This window comes from Leopardus geoffroyi, chromosome C1, assembly GCF_018350155.1.
Source record: "Leopardus geoffroyi isolate Oge1 chromosome C1, O.geoffroyi_Oge1_pat1.0, whole genome shotgun sequence".
Taxonomy (NCBI): Eukaryota; Metazoa; Chordata; class Mammalia; order Carnivora; family Felidae; genus Leopardus; species Leopardus geoffroyi.
The window spans coordinates 126,063,496-126,078,929 of NC_059328.1; the positions used below are offsets into that span (position 1 = coordinate 126,063,496).

Sequence of the window (15,434 nt, forward strand, 5' to 3'; positions counted from 1 at the left end):
CAGAACAGACTGATTTGTGCTCTCTGGGCCACTGTCATCTTTAAGGTATGGTTTGTTAAAGGGGCATCTGGGTGGCTCAGTCAGATAAGCATTTGACTTCAGCGCAAGTCATGGTCTCACGGTTCGTGAGTTCCAGCTCTGTGTTGGGCTCTGTGCTGACAGCTCGGAGCCTGGAGCCTGCTTTGGATTCTGTGTCTCCCTCTCTCTCTGCCCCTCTCCCCTGCTTGTGTTGTGACTCTCTCAAAAGTAAAATAAACATTAAAAAAATAAAAAAAATAAAAAAAAAAAAACAGATATGGTTTGTTAGGGTAGGTGTTTAAGCAGTACTTTTTGATTGTGCCACCCTTTGTTCTTCATGTCAGAGACAGAGAGGTGGTGGGTGGGAGAAGAGAAAGTGTGAGCGAGCGCATGAGCCAGACAAACATACAAGGGCCAAAGAATTTTTCAACTCTTTGCATTTTCTTTCACAGATCTGAAGAAAACACTTGCTGTGCTTTTGGATAATATCTTGCAGCGCATTGGCAAGTTAGAGTCAAAGGTGGACAATCTCGTAATCAATGGCACAGGAACAAACTCGACCAACTCCACCACGGCTGTTCCCAGCTTGGTAGCACTTGAGAAAATTAATGTGGCAGGTAAGAGCAATTGTCCCTGACATGGAGTCAGACCCCGCTTACAACTGGGAAAAGAGTAAAGCAGTACAGTGGTTCTTACTGGTATAAATCCCATAAACGTGGTATGGCCCTGGAAAAGCTCATTTTAAATTTATTTTTGATGAACATGTTAAAACACGTTTTAAGTCTCATCATGATGTGTAATATCTGGTGGTTTCTGTGACACATTTCATGAAATGAGCTCCTGGAATTCACATTTAATGAGGAGATTTGTAGCATGGATAAAGATGAAATGAAACAGGTTATCTGGGAAGCTCATGCCGGTTAGAGGTTCTTTCTCCTTCCCATTTTTATCAGTTTCAAAAGTCTGTTCCATATAATAGACTGTCTCCTTCCTGTTGTTCAAGAAGAGCCACCGTTGTAGAAAATGCCTCCTATGTGTATATGGGGAAATGTAAATTCTAGAAATGGCACTTAGGAAATAAATGGCCCCTGCCTGATCTTGGCCTGATTCTGTAGCCGCTCATGGACAAAACCCTGCAGTTTTCACTGGGATGCATTTTGTCTAGTCCCTTCTTAAAATTGGATGAGAGAAGAAAAATGGATTAAAAACAATGCCCACGTCACACACAGCACATATTGTCCATCGCTTACATCAGATTCCCCATTGCACTGCCTGGGGTTGGCCTCTGGGTCTTTGTGGTTGAGCCAGGACTTGGTCTTCTTAGGGTGACCACTGTCATTTCTTAGAAACCCAGGACAGAGCGAAGAGCTCAAGGTTAGGATGAGGTGCTTTGAGTGAACAGTTGTGAGTTGTCTACACTCGTGGTGGTGGTATCCAAATTCTAGTTAGTGGATAAAATAAGTAGCTGGGTTATTTTTTGGTACTTTGAAAATCTAACTTAGTACTTTCTGGTTTACCTCTACCCCTGACTTGTAGAAGTGCATGGACTTAAGTGGGAGCAATTCTTTTCCTTTCCTACCTCCCAGTGTCAAAACATTTAATTGTTTCACATTATGCAAGCTTGTTGTATTACCTTTTTGTTCTGTTCTGCCCTTTAGCAAGTATTAAATTACAAAATATATTTCTAATAATCCAAAGTATCCAACCAAACAAAGGTATTAAAAATAACTTTTAATTACAACACAGAGACAGTGTCATCTGGGCCATAAATCCTATCTTCCCTGCAGTTTCCAACAGCTTCTGTAATTAGACAAGAAAACCTCCCACTGTGTTGAGCTGCTTATTAATAAATGGAAGCCATGCCTCTCCGGTCTCTACTCCCCCATTCCTGTCCCCAGTAGGAAATGCTATTGAAGAGGTCCTTTCTGAGTTCATGGCATTCTGCATTATCCTGTTTCCAGACGTGGAGTGGGGTGTTCTGCCTTTAGCTTTGCTGCCTCTCACTGCCTCTGTTCTATGAGGCCCACGTAAACATACCTGTTGTCATTCTCGGCCCTGGTAAGGGATCTTGCTGCCACTGACTGTCCTGTTTGTGTGCCAGGCTTACAGGGAGACTTCGCTGCCTGGGCTCCAAGCCCCAGGGTATAGAATTGTGGGTAGACGTCCAGGAATGAAATAGGGGAGGGAGGGAGTTGGTGGCTCCTTCTTTCACATGGGGTTCCAGCCCCACGTATGGAGCTAGCTTACTCAGGTAACACAAACCTCTTGAACACATTCTCTAAGTTGTTGGCTCTGAGTGGGTCTCCTTTTGATGTGCCACTGGTTCTGCGTTTACGAATAATTAAAGAACCAAAGTATTTCATGTGTTCTTTTAGGGGGGAGGAGGGAGAAAATTTAGAGTTGTGTCTAATAATTAATTAACCTCATTGTCACTCCTTGGTATATTTTGCGTGTGATACACTTTGAGACTTTTAATGGACACTTAGGAAAATAATATATATGCATAAAATCACACAAATGGTGATCCTGTAAGTGGAGGTAGCTGTGAAGGCTTCTCACACAGGAAGGTAAATTTTGAAGGTGGGTAGGATTGAGGCATAGGGGCCTCATGGAAGAGTTACAGACTAGAAATGCATCGTGACCCAGAAAATAATTGGAAGGAAGAGAAGGAAACTAACATCTAGCAACCTCCCAGTAAATAACCAGTTACTGTTTGGAACTCTTGGAGGCACATGATTGTACTCTGTCTTCTCAACATCTACAAGAAGCTAGTGGTTTCACTGGTTTCGTGGAGTTTAAGTGTTTGGGCAAGGGGGGACCTTTGGTAGGGACCTGGAACCCCCTGAGCTCAGCTTAAGACCAAGCACCATATAGAGTGTGTGCTCCATCTTACTTATAAATCATCTTGTAGGGGCGCCTGGGTGGCGCAGTCGGTTAAGTGTCCGACTTCAGCCAGGTCACGATCTCGCGGTCCGTGAGTTCGAGCCCCGCGTCGGGCTCTGGGCTGATGGCTCAGAGCCTGGAGCCTGTTTCCGATTCTGTGTCTCCCTCTCTCTCTGCCCCTTCTCCGTTGATGCTCTGTCTCTCTCTCTGTCCCAAAAATGAATAAACGTTGAAAAAAAAAAATCATCTTGTAAATCATCACAAATGGGTGAGTTTAGAAAAATAGGTTACTATTTTCTTAGAGGTTCCTGGAGAGCTGACAGTTTTCTGGGATATTTAATAACCTGTCTGATAAAAAAAAAAGTTCTCTGTGTCTAATTGTCTGTTTCTTTGACCAACCTTTGCAAAAGCAAGCTTGTCCCTATGTGTGCATGTGCTTTCCTCCCTTAGCCACTGTGATGGCCACAATGGATATAGAAGTGAAAGAAAGAATGGAGGCATCCTACTTTATTTCTCCCAGAGGGTGGTGGGGCCTTTATATTTTGTCAGTCAAACAACATATTTCTAAACTATTTGCCATACCTGTAGATTGTGGTGCCAAAAAGAAGGACAAAAACTTAAATTTATAACCCTTGTTCAGGAAAAAAAAAAAAAAAACCATTTATTGCTGCTTTTGCCCTCTCTCTGATCTGTGGCCATACGGTCCTCATTACCTCTCTTGTCGTAGCAGAAATGGCACTTGAGCTGTGAGAGGGTTCATTTTTATAGGGTTCCAATGCTGATTGAATGAAGTTTTTCTTTTTCTCTTTTTGCATTAAGACATGTGGTAATTGCTCAGAAACGTTCTCCCTGGTGTGTCTTTACTGCTTACTCTGGTGTCTTATTGCTTGCTGATGTTTCTGATTGCTTACTGTTGTGTCTTATTGCTTGCTGATATATCTTCTGGTTGGCTATAAACTGCTTCTAAATTGGGTACCATAGCAGTTGAAGAAGGGTTCCTTAAATTTATTTTCTTTTTAGGGATAGCTCTGTGTGTGTGTGCGCGTACTCGTATGCATGTGTGCACGTGCGCGTGTGCACGCATGCGTGAGTGCTCCCTTTCTCTGTTTAGCTGTGTTCTCTGTACCTTTTATCCAAAATGGCTTATCACTCCTGGGCTTTTTTATTATGTGCAAGTGATGTTCCCCTAGAGAAGTTTAGCTGGAAATGAACTTGATTGAAATCAAGAATTAGATTGAACTGCATTTTCGAGCTTGGTTTATCTTGTTGAAGATGAAGGTGAATCGAAGAAATGAAAACCCAGATTTAAGAAAAATTCACACCCTGCAACCAATTGCATAGTAAATCAGTTTCTCTAGATATATTCCCTGAAAGAACTCAAATGTTTCTTTGCCAAAATTATCCACTTTCAGAATGACATTTTTGTTTTTGGAAAGACCAATTCCTCTTTTCTCTACTTTTGTTATCTTAAATGATGAAGTGGAGGGAATGGCATTGGAACTGGAATAGCATCTTTGCCATGTGCTAACATAGGGAGAAGGTAAAAAAAAATATGTGACAATGACAATGCTGGCCTTCTGGGGACTGACAGTGTCCACTGAATCTGTTTTGTCCCTAACGTCTTATTCAAAGCCTCCCTGTTGGGAATGCTCAGTAAATGCCCACATTGATTGGATTATGCTGGAGGGGATGGCATTTGGTTTCACTGCTAAAAGAAGTTTCTCCTTCTGGTTTCTCTTTTCCATTTCTGCTCGTGGGGAATTGCTTGGAAGTGGTGCTTGATATCTTATTTCCCTCTCTCAGACCTTAGAAGACATCATCAATGAAGTCGAATTTTTTTTTTTTTTGGGGGGGGGGTCTGTCATGTCTGAGCTTTGTAGAGATCCTTCTGTGCTGTGGAGCTTTTATAGAATGTGATGGGTACAACTCTAGATTATAATATTTTGGGTAATGGGCGCATTGTGCCTCTCTCTCTCCATCAGTTGAGGCAATAAATGCATGTGTTCCTCTGCATTTATTTATTTATTTATACTTTAAAGAGCTAGTTGTTGTCATTCAACATAAGCTGAATAACTGGCCAGCATTCAGGGTTAGCTAGAAGGCACAACTTAATGATAACATTTCTTTCCTGTTACACTTACAAGGTCATTTGGGAAACACAGCCACAAAATTGAAGATGCAGGCACAACTCCAGTGGCTGTTTTCTAATATTTAGTCTAAACTGAATGTTAGCTAGCCCAGCATTTTCCAAACATCAGTAGCCACATGCAATGTATTGCAGGTGAAGTGCAACATATTTGAGCCTGGATGCTGTTCTCAATAATAATAATAATAAAAAAAGAACCATAATTATTATTCTACCACTTAAAAGTTGAAAATGAAAAATGTCCCTGCTGAGTTTCAGGACTTGCATTTGGAAGTGCAATTTTCCCCCTTTCGTGCTGCTAATGGACCTTGAAATTAAGTTGCATCTGTGTTGTTTCCTTGTTTGGGTTACCCACACTGTCATTTGTGGGTTGGGTAGCACCTGAAGTGCCCCAACCCTGTGCTCAGCTTAACAAGTGGCTTTCTCAGGATCAGGTAACAGCCGGGCAGTGGCACCCCCCCCAAATGCTACCAAAAAACGGGGCAGAGAGCAAGAGACAACTGTGTCTTTCTCCTGCATGTCTCTTTCTGTTTCATTCTTTGTAGGGGCAGGAATAAATATGTGGCTACCTGTCAGGAACAATTCTTATGGTATCTTCCTAGAAAAATCTGTCATTGTTGGTGTGGTTTTCACATTGTGTGTGGTCATGGTGTTTTGGTTTTTATCATGAAGAGGGAGGAGGGCAGGAAGAGGAAGACAAAGAAAACTATAGTTCAGAAGAAATGATGCTGACCTTTGAGCATGGTATTTATAGCTCTCATTCTCAGCTGCAGGCGATTTTGCCCCCCTGGCCATACTTGGCAGTGTCTGCAGACATTTCAGTTGTCGAACTGAGGAAGTGTTATTGACGTCCAGTAGATAGAGGCCAGGGATGCTGCTGAACATTCTACAGTGCACAGGCTAGCTGCCACTACAGAGAACTATCTAGCCCAAAATATCACTTGTACTGTGGTTGAGAAACTCATATCTACAGGATATTGTTGGAGGTGTTCCACTTATTACCATTGCAGAAACATGCTGGAGATGTTGCACTTTCCTGATGAGCCAGCTGAGACCTAAAGTCTCCTCTTCTCTTCCTAGCAAGGTTTGTTGTTGTTGTTGTTGTTGTTGTTGCAAGTCCTCAGCCCCAACAACTGTTAGCTTTGCAACCGATCTTTGAGACCTCCAAGAAAGAGATTTCCATAAATTCCCAGAAGGCACTTTTGGGCTCCTGACCTTAAGAAACTCCTTTCCTGGACCCAAACCAGTAAATTTTTGGCAACACACATTTTACTCCTGCTTATATAGAAGGTAATTATTTCTTTTCATGAAAGAGCTGCTAATTCAGAATAATGATGGCAAAGTAGTCTGAGTGGATTTAAATTACAAAAATGTTTTAGAGGAAATTCTATTTTATTAATTTTAAGCAGAGTATATAATTATCAAGACATGAGAGAGTAAATTAAATTAGTTAAGGAAAATAAGACAGGTCCCCCAAGATCTACTTTACAGCATGGAACACCCTACACAGCGTGTTTGGAGCAGTAGAAAAGGAGACCATCCTGAAAAGGTAGGTTGAGGGAATATATGAAGAGTTTTCCTTGTAAAACTCAGGAGTTTGTATTTGTTCTGTAGGCAGTGACAGCTGAGGAGGGTTTAAATAAAGGAGGATAATAAGATGAGACCTGTATTTTCAGAGAAGAATTGGTGGCCATGTGGAAGTGGGGTGCTTTAAAGGGGGTCCTCTGGGAAGCCAGGTGAGAGAGTTTAGTGCACTGGGCAGGGGAAGGCCTAAAACGAGGCATGTGCGTGATGCCCAGGGGAAGGGGGGGTTGGAAACCCATGTCTGGTGGAGCTGATGTGAGCAGGACCTGGTGGACCATGAGCGAGGATGAGGGAGGAGCTGGTGTCATGACTGGGTGATGCCTTTATTGATGAAACAAGCCAGCAAAGACGGGATCTTGTGAAGACAGTACCCATATGTCAATGTGGATTGCTTTGTTGCGAGCCACTTGTTTAGGAATATCAGCGTAAAGGAAGTTGGGACATTGGTTTCAGTGCTCAGGACATGAAAGACTTCGCGGAGGGCAGTGTTTTGCAGCCAGGCTGCCCTGGTTCAGCTCTCGGCTCCGTCAGTTCATTCCTTTGTGACTTTAGGCATCTTAACCTTTCTATGGCTGTACAATTGGGGAAAAAATAGTAGTTACCCATTTCATGGGGATTATTTGTGAGGATTGAGATAAATAAACTACTTAGACCATGCCTCATACAAAGTCAGCCCTAAATGAGTGTTTGTTGTTTATTAGAATATCACCACTGATAGTGAATGAAATGACTAATATTTGTGTAGTGCTGTATAGATTAGAAAATATTTTCATACATGTTTCTTCATTTGAGTGCTTTAAACTTTCAGTTTCCAAATAGACCTTTTTTGTCAATCCTTCCTGACCTTTATGAAAGGCTTAGTAGGAAACCCACCTGTTTATCAATAATTTCTTTGCAAGAAGCAAAAAACCGTAAACAGAAAGGGAGTTTAGGGCCCATGCAGTTAGCTAGTTCCAGAGATGGTGCTGAGCTCAGCACTGCTGGCTATAGACGTGGGGACCATCTTTAAGAAACTCAGCTGTACTGCCTTCTGAGTTGGCTTCATTCTAAGTCCATCTTCCCAGGGTGGTGGCAGAAAGGGTCACAGAAGCCTCTAGGTTTCTGGCAACATTCTCGGGGAAGATTCTGATCATCTTGCCTATCCATGACCTAGTCACAGTGCTCAGTGACATCTTGATTGGATGTGACTGGATCATGCAGGTCACCCTGGGGTTTCAAACTGGGGACAGGGTCCCTAAACAGATTGCAGGCAGCAAGCAGATAAAATAGGAATGACTACCAGAGACCCTTACCACACTGTGGTTTGGATTCCCACAGTTGTCCTAAGGCTGACTCCAACTTTTCTTGAGGGTTCAGAGGACAAAGCTTCTAGAATGCTGACCTTTCATCTCCCATTTTATTTTATTTTTTTAGATGTTTATTTTTGAAACTGAGAACAAACTGAGGGTTGATGGGGGGTGGGAGGGAGGGTAGGGTAGGTGATGGGCATTGAAGAGGGCATCTTTTGGGATGAGCACTGGGTGTTGTATGGAAACCAATTTGACAATAAATTTCATATATTAAAAAAAAATGTTTATTTTTGAGAGAGAGAGAGAGAGGGAGGGAGGGAGGGAGCATGAGCAGGGGAGGGGCAGACAGAGAGAGAGACAAAGAGAGAAAGAAAGAATCCAAAGCAGGCTCCAGGCTCCGAACTGTCAGCACAGAGCCTGATGTGGTACTGAAACTCATGAACTGTGAGAACATGACCTGAGCTGAAGTTGGACACTTAACCAACTGAGCCAGCCAGACGTTCTCTCCTGTGTTAAAGGCTGCTGTGGCTGAGTGCACCAGCTGTGCTCGAGCCAGCCACACCCATGCCATGCTGTTTGTTTATGCTCTTATACATTTACATGTTTTTGTCCTCAGCCTGGAATGACCTTCCGTTTTCCTGGCTCTAATTTACCATCTTTTCCAAGACTCATCTGAAGCACTGTTTCCCATAAAAAGTCTTCCTGAGATCCTTCCAAGCCTTCCGGTGCCCTTGCTTTGTATTCGCACGAGTGCTGTGTACATCCTTGGACTTTCCTATGCTTTGCCTGTCTCCACAGCCAGGCTCTAAGCTCCTTAAAGGCATGGGCAAAATACCCTACATTTTTCTTTTGGACCTAGTACCTAGCTGGGAGTCTGGCAAGATAGCAGATTCTGAATAGGTATCCAGCTGAATACCCTTCTCCCTCTCTGGGACATGTGCCAGGTCAACCACTGTCTTAGAACTTTTATCAGGACGGTGGCGACCACGTGGTCAGTTCTAGATCACTGTGTCTGCCATGGCCTGCTTTGACAGTTTCCTGAATAGTTTAGTAAGTCCCAGAAGCACCTGGAAAGCTGACTGCTAACTTGTTCAAAGGGGAAAATGCTTTTGCTCTACTACACTTTCTGAAAACTAAGGTGTTGTAATAAGATAATCATTTTGTAACTTTTGGTGGCTAGTTATTAAGTAGGATTTCAACAGTTCGAACTAGCTATACTACAAGAGATTGCCCCGAATGAATAGTCCTTGCAGAAATGCAGGAACCTACCAATCTTAATGCCTTTGGACTTCTTACTGACCTTTCAAAGAGTACGTGGCTTTTCTTCATTTTAAAACATCAGAGTATGTATTCCTGTGGAGAATCCTGTTCTTCCCAGCCACTTGAGGGTGAAGAACAGGAGCCCTTAGGAACGTGCACTGTGGGACTGACCTTGACACTTGTGTAGGCTTTACTTTTGTTTATAAAAATGTCCCCACCCAGGGCTGTTGAGTGGATCAGAGATGGGACATACTGAAATAGATTTGTTTGTTTTAATCAGAAGGCAACCGATCCCACTTAGTCTAATTTGGCTAAATGAGGTATGTATATACAGTTGTGCTATCAGTCTACATATGGTATTGATTTAGTAGACATTCTGCAGCCACAGCATAGCATGTGGTTTCTCACAGATACTCCCTTGTCTTGGGCACTCCATCCTTTACCTGTTTGTTTGTTTGTTTGTTTGTTTGTTTGTTTGTTTTAATGTTTATTTTTGACAGAGAGAGACAGAGCATGAGCAGGGGAGGGACACAGAGAGAGAGAGAGAGAGAGAGAGAGAGAGAGACAGAGACAGAGACAGAGACAGAGACAGAATCCAAGGCAGGCTTCAGGCTCTGAGCTGTTGGCACAGAACCTGACCTGGGCTCAAACTCCTGAACCATGAGATCATGGCCTGAGCCAAAGTTGGAAGCTTAAATGACTGAACCAAACTGGCACCCCCATCCTTTACCTGTTTTTGTTGACACATATTTTAGTAGAGGCATTCCAAAGCCTGAGATTTAAAAATTGGGAAAAATTGTAGAATTAAAGTTGTTTCAATGAGGGTGGGGGACTGTATCTGTTTCTGGGTAGTTAAAACAGTTTCTTAGGTACAGAAGCTTGTGGGGTTTTGATGGATTTTCTTTTAAGCTGTGCTTTTTGGCTTTGCATACCCATAGCTTCTAAAATTAGATGATCTAAATGAAAATCAGTTACTAGTTTTTGTTGATGTTTTTTCCTTCTCAGTGTATCTCAGAAAAGGAAGAGAGAAGGCCGATGTGGTGAAGGTGGCCTAAAATTTTTTGCTGAGTTTAAAAAGGAAGCAAAGAGGTATATAGTTAGATGTGTCACTCAGAAGGACACAGCTGCCCCACAGTTCTGGGCAGCAGATGTCATCTTCATTACTGGCCACAATGGTCTCCTTTTTCTATGTCTCCTTTACCTTTGCACGTTCAGCAGACCTCATGCTCAGGATCACAGCACCCAACTCCATTTATGTCAAGCTGAGGACCTGTAGCATTGACAGAGCCAGCAGGGAGCTATGTGTCTGGGGTCGACAGAAAGTTGAAACTGCATTTTGATTGGCCTTGTGAGAGCTGGCCGATGACACTGTTAGCTGGTTTCAAACTGTCTTGACCTTTCATGTTGGTGAGCTTTTTAAGTCAACATTCACAGTGGGAACTTTCTACCTCCATGCAGCTAGAGATGGGCTCTTAAAACAGTCATTACAGAAGGGCTACAATGAGCGTCAAATGAAGGATTTGTGCTGATGCTCTCCCTACACCCCCTTGTTGGTGACAAGATTGAATGGCAGCTATAGGATTGTGGTTTAGACACAGACTGGACGCTGACAGCCTGGATCCAGTTCTAGCTGTGCTACCTATCTGTGTGTCTAAAGTGTATCTGTGTGTCTGTGTAGACCCAGTCAGTTTCCTCATCAGTAAAATAGTGATAAAGTACCTGCACCAGGGGATTGTTTTGAGGATTCTGAATTCATAAATGGGAACCACTCAAGGCCAGGCACAAATTAAGAGCTTGGTAACTTTTGGCCATTGGGACATGCACTTCTTAACCGGACTGAGAATTTGACCTGTGAGCCAGAGTGTACATGGTCATTGCTTATTGAGTATGTAAATTACCCAGTCCTAATGCTGTATTTTGTAGGGAAAATAGTATAGACAACCTGGGGAAAGGGATTTTTGGAAGCTGCTTGGCAGTCACAGGCTAGACCTAGTCTTTGGCGTTAGACACTCTTGAACAGAACTCCTGGCCCCCTTTTTTTACTCCTTGTTGGCATCTAGTTTCCACTGAGCCTCAGCCTCACTCTCTGTACAATGGAGATAGTGATGCCAACGCTTATCCTCACATGCCCGTGAGGATGCAGTGAGATCATGTATCTGAGAGCCTGGCATGGTGTCTTAACCCCACTTACTCACAGACACTGCCCTTTGGGGTTAATAACCTCATTAAGAGGGAGGGGGCACAAACAGAATCTGGCAAACACTGTCGTATGTTTTATACAACCAACACTGCCGGGATGGTGCCAGGCCTTGAGTCAGACAGCGGAAATGCAGCCAGGTGAGAAACTAGGGCTTCTGTTGTGAATGGAGGACCACACCACATACTGGAGGAGGAAGGAGCGAGTATTTGGCAGTGCTCACAATACCTTTCTTGACCCTCAGCCTAGAGCTTCTTTCACCCTAGTTCAAGAGGACCTGTTGGCTTTTCCTGACCTTTTGGCCTTGGGAATGACCTTTAAACTCTGTAGCCATCCTAAGGACAAGGTTAGGGATAGGAGTGACTGACAGGAATTGGCACAGAGGAGTTTTCATAATCCTATGGTAGAAGTCATGCAGTCCTGGTGACAGCAAACTGCAGAAGTCTAGAAACTGTGCCTGACCCCTCCCTGTCTTCTCACTCCATAGTAGGGAGGATAATTCCTGTACTGTAGAGCTCAGCTCTCAAGGGAAGACAGTCATTAACCTGTCTAAACTTTATGCTAATAGAACTTTCTCAATAATTGCTTTCATTAAGTATGGTTAATATAAGCAGTACAAGTTATGGCAAGATTAGCAGGAGAACAAAGTAAATATTTAGGACTTTATTTCAGGGTTCATTGGGGTTGGGGCAAAGAGAAGATTAGTAAAAGCTTAATCTAATGGTGTCTGCCATCGAAACATAATAGACCACTTGACTGAAGTTCCACTGGTTTCTCCTCAGTGGCTCTCTTGATCCCAACCGGGTGTCTTACAGGTAATGGTTTGAGCTATGTTCTCTCCTTACATTTTGGCCCCTATCAAACAGAATAACATGGTGAGAAACTGCCTTCCCTCTACTTCCAGCAATGTTGTGAGGATTAACAAGGTGGGTTTTGGCCCATGGCTATGCCATGTAGGGAGGACTGTTATTCCCTTAAAGTAGAGGGCTGTTAGTAGCAGCTGAGTTGGCCAAGAAAGCCCATGATGAGTGCTTGCTTGTGGCTGGACATGCTGACCTGTCATCTAAGTGTGCCGAGGGGTTCCCTTAGCTGTGGTTTTCATGCTTCTAGGCTACCAGTGACGAAAAGTAGCCACAATCTCTATCTTTGACTTTATGTAATAATAGGGTGGTGTTTTCAAAAGGAAAGACTTTATGTACTTTTTTATTATAAAAAAGGATAAAGTTCTGCTAAAAATTTGCAAATCAAGCAGTAAATCAGGTGAGGAGAGAGTGGGGAAGGGGGTACTGTTTCACATTGGGTAGGTTGTCAGGACAAACCTCTGAAATGACACTGAACAGACACTGAAATGAGTGAGGGAGGGATCCATGAGGATCCCTGAGGGAGGTTGTTCCATGTAGACAGAACGTGATGAGACCCAGGTGTTTGCAGCGACAGGAGTACAGGCTCCATGCTCAGGCTGCTGGGGTTTGAATCTGAGTTCCAACAGTGGTGTGACTTGGGCCAGCATGTGGAGGGAAGTAACATCTCTATCCCCTCATCTCTACTGTAGAAGCTAGCTCCCAGGACATTGGGAGGCCACATGAAAAAGTGCATATGAAGAAGGGCTGGCACACAGTGCTCGGAAAATAATGGTCATCGTTATAATGATCAAAATGGTTTTGGCAAATGGTTTTAAAAGGCTCTCTGTGTGACTTTGTTCCATAGACCTTTTAACCAACGTTAAGGAGCTTTAAAATTGTATGAGAGGCACCAAAGTGGGGGAAAGTTCTATTTATTTCAAGGAATAAGCTAAATATAGTCAAGACTTTAGCAGAAGGATCACACATTTTGGGTGGGATTTGGGCTTTTGGTCATGAGGTGGGCATAGTTTGTGGAGATCAATTTCTTGTATATATGTTCCTGTCTATTCAAATAAAAAAACATTATTGAAGAATGTAGTGTTCATTTTTTACAGAAACCATCCTCTGGTTTGGGAGTGTTAGTGTGTGACCTTGAGTCCTCAGAAAGCCACAGTGAAGTTGTCATTAGTTCTATGTGGTATTTGTGAGGCTTGACCTACACTGGGTTTTTGGTCATGGTTTAATGTGTCCTGAAAGATGGTACTTGGATAAGTAAGTCATAATGGTATGTCTAGACCCAGGGTCCAAATTTTCTTACTGTTTGAGTTCAACTACTCTGCTCCCTTTGACTTGGGTTAAAATCTTGGGAGTCATGGGGTGAAGGTCTGGCCCTACCTCCCAGTCTGCAAAAAGCTCCCTTCTGTAGATGACATTCGGTCTCTGACAACTCTGGTCTTAGTCTCCTGGTGGGGAGACTCACAGATTCCCCTGCCCACTGGGTTCTCTCTGTGTGTTGCCAGGGCAGCAAAGACTGGCTTGGTGGCTGGCTTGGCTAGGTGGCATTAAGAAGATTTCAGAACATCAGCCAGCCACAAGCTGAAGGATACCAGGCTAGGAGCTGTGAGCTCTGTTGAAGGAATATAGGACCAGGACCCAGAAGGTCTGGGTTTTGGGCCTGCTGCTGTCAGAACTGACTGTGAGATCATCCATTTTGTCTATTTCTCTTTTCAGAGCCAGGCTTTCATGGCCTTTTATATTTTTTATTTTTTTAAGTTTATTTTTAGAGAGAGAGACAGACAGACACACACACGCAGAGGGACACACAGAATCCAAAGCAGGCTCCAGGCTCTGAGCTGTCAGCACAGAGCTGGATGTGGGGCTCACACTCAAGAACCACGAGATCATGACCTGAGCCAAAGTCAGACACTTAACCGACTGAGCCACTCAGGTGCCCCTCATGGCCTTTTAGAAGTGAAAGAGATTAGCATGACCTAATCTTCCCTCCGAAATGAGGAACTCTGACCTTCCAAAATCCTTGATGCATGATCCTCCAGCCTTATCTGAACAATTCTAGATGTCACACGAATTCCGTGGACCACATTTGCATCATAGTCTCCGTCAAAGAGTAGCTGACTGTGGCCCATGGGCCAAATCTGGTCCACCGCCTATTTTTGTAAACACAGATTTAAAATACAGTCTTGCTTGTTTGCCTTCCTTACATGGCTGCTTCTGTGCTTGTGCTCCAGAATCGATAAGTTGTGGAAGCTGTCATGGAGACCTTATGGCCCCCAAAGCTGAAAATACTTATGATCTTGCTCTTCATAGAAAAAGTTCTGTGGCCCTTGGTCCAAATGAATGGTGCTCCCTGGAGTGCAGCACCAGCCTGTGCCCTGGGGCCCTGGGAGGGCTCAGCCACTGTAAAAGATAACTGCCTAGGTTCTTCGGGCAACCCTTGGTGGGTGCTTCCACTTGCTGATCCTGGCTTCGCCTTCCAGACAAAGTCCTACTCATCTTGGCAGACTTGGGTGATGTGTCCCGTGGCGTATTTCTTTTCAGGCATACGTACTCGCCATCCTCGGGTCTGCCACCGGGCCATTGCTGGTACAGAATCTTGATCCCTTCCCGTCCGGTTGCCCTCCTTTGAGCACACTCCAGTTTGCCAGTACTCTCCACATACAGTGGGAAGCCAGAACTGTGTTCATTCCTCCAGAAAAGGAGGGACCCAGAGCTCAGAGGAAAAGAGGGGCCTTGCCCTCTGGTTCTGTGCCCTGGGCCTCTGTGTAACCTGAATGCATAGCAACCACAGCATGCTACAGCTGTGACTCCAGGACCAAAGCTTCCAGTGTGTTCTGTATGGGCTCTTGTTAAGCCAAGTTGTCTCCCTATCCCTGTTCTTCTTTGGCCCCCCTGTCACACTCATGTCAAACTTATTTATATTCCTGGAATATGGAATTTTGCCTTGATCCCTATTAAGTATTATTTTACTTATTTTGTAAATATTTAAATGTTATATTGACTCTTGAACGTTTTTGTTGTCTGCTGAATTGTTAGTTTTCTCTTCCAGATGGGTCTTCAGTATTTCATTTGGCTTTCAGTCCACACTTGAGATAGCTTCCAAGTTGACATGGTTCCATAGGTGAACATTGTTTTAGTATAATTGCTCACCCCGTACAAATATAGCTAGCTAGCCTGTCACTCTCCCATCATAGTGTGAA

At 43.6% G+C, this 15,434-nt stretch overlaps 1 protein-coding gene across 6 annotated transcripts in view; it reads left to right on the forward strand.

The window, feature by feature from the left end:
• MGAT5 (alpha-1,6-mannosylglycoprotein 6-beta-N-acetylglucosaminyltransferase) overlaps positions 1-15,434 on the forward strand; it is a 339,575-nt gene that overhangs the window by 142,433 nt on the left and 181,708 nt on the right. For all 6 annotated transcript variants that reach the window (XM_045479607.1, XM_045479603.1, XM_045479604.1 and 3 more), the window contains exon 4: positions 471-635. In XM_045479607.1, the coding sequence (XP_045335563.1) occupies positions 471-635 (165 nt within the window). The remainder of the gene's footprint in view (positions 1-470; positions 636-15,434) is intronic.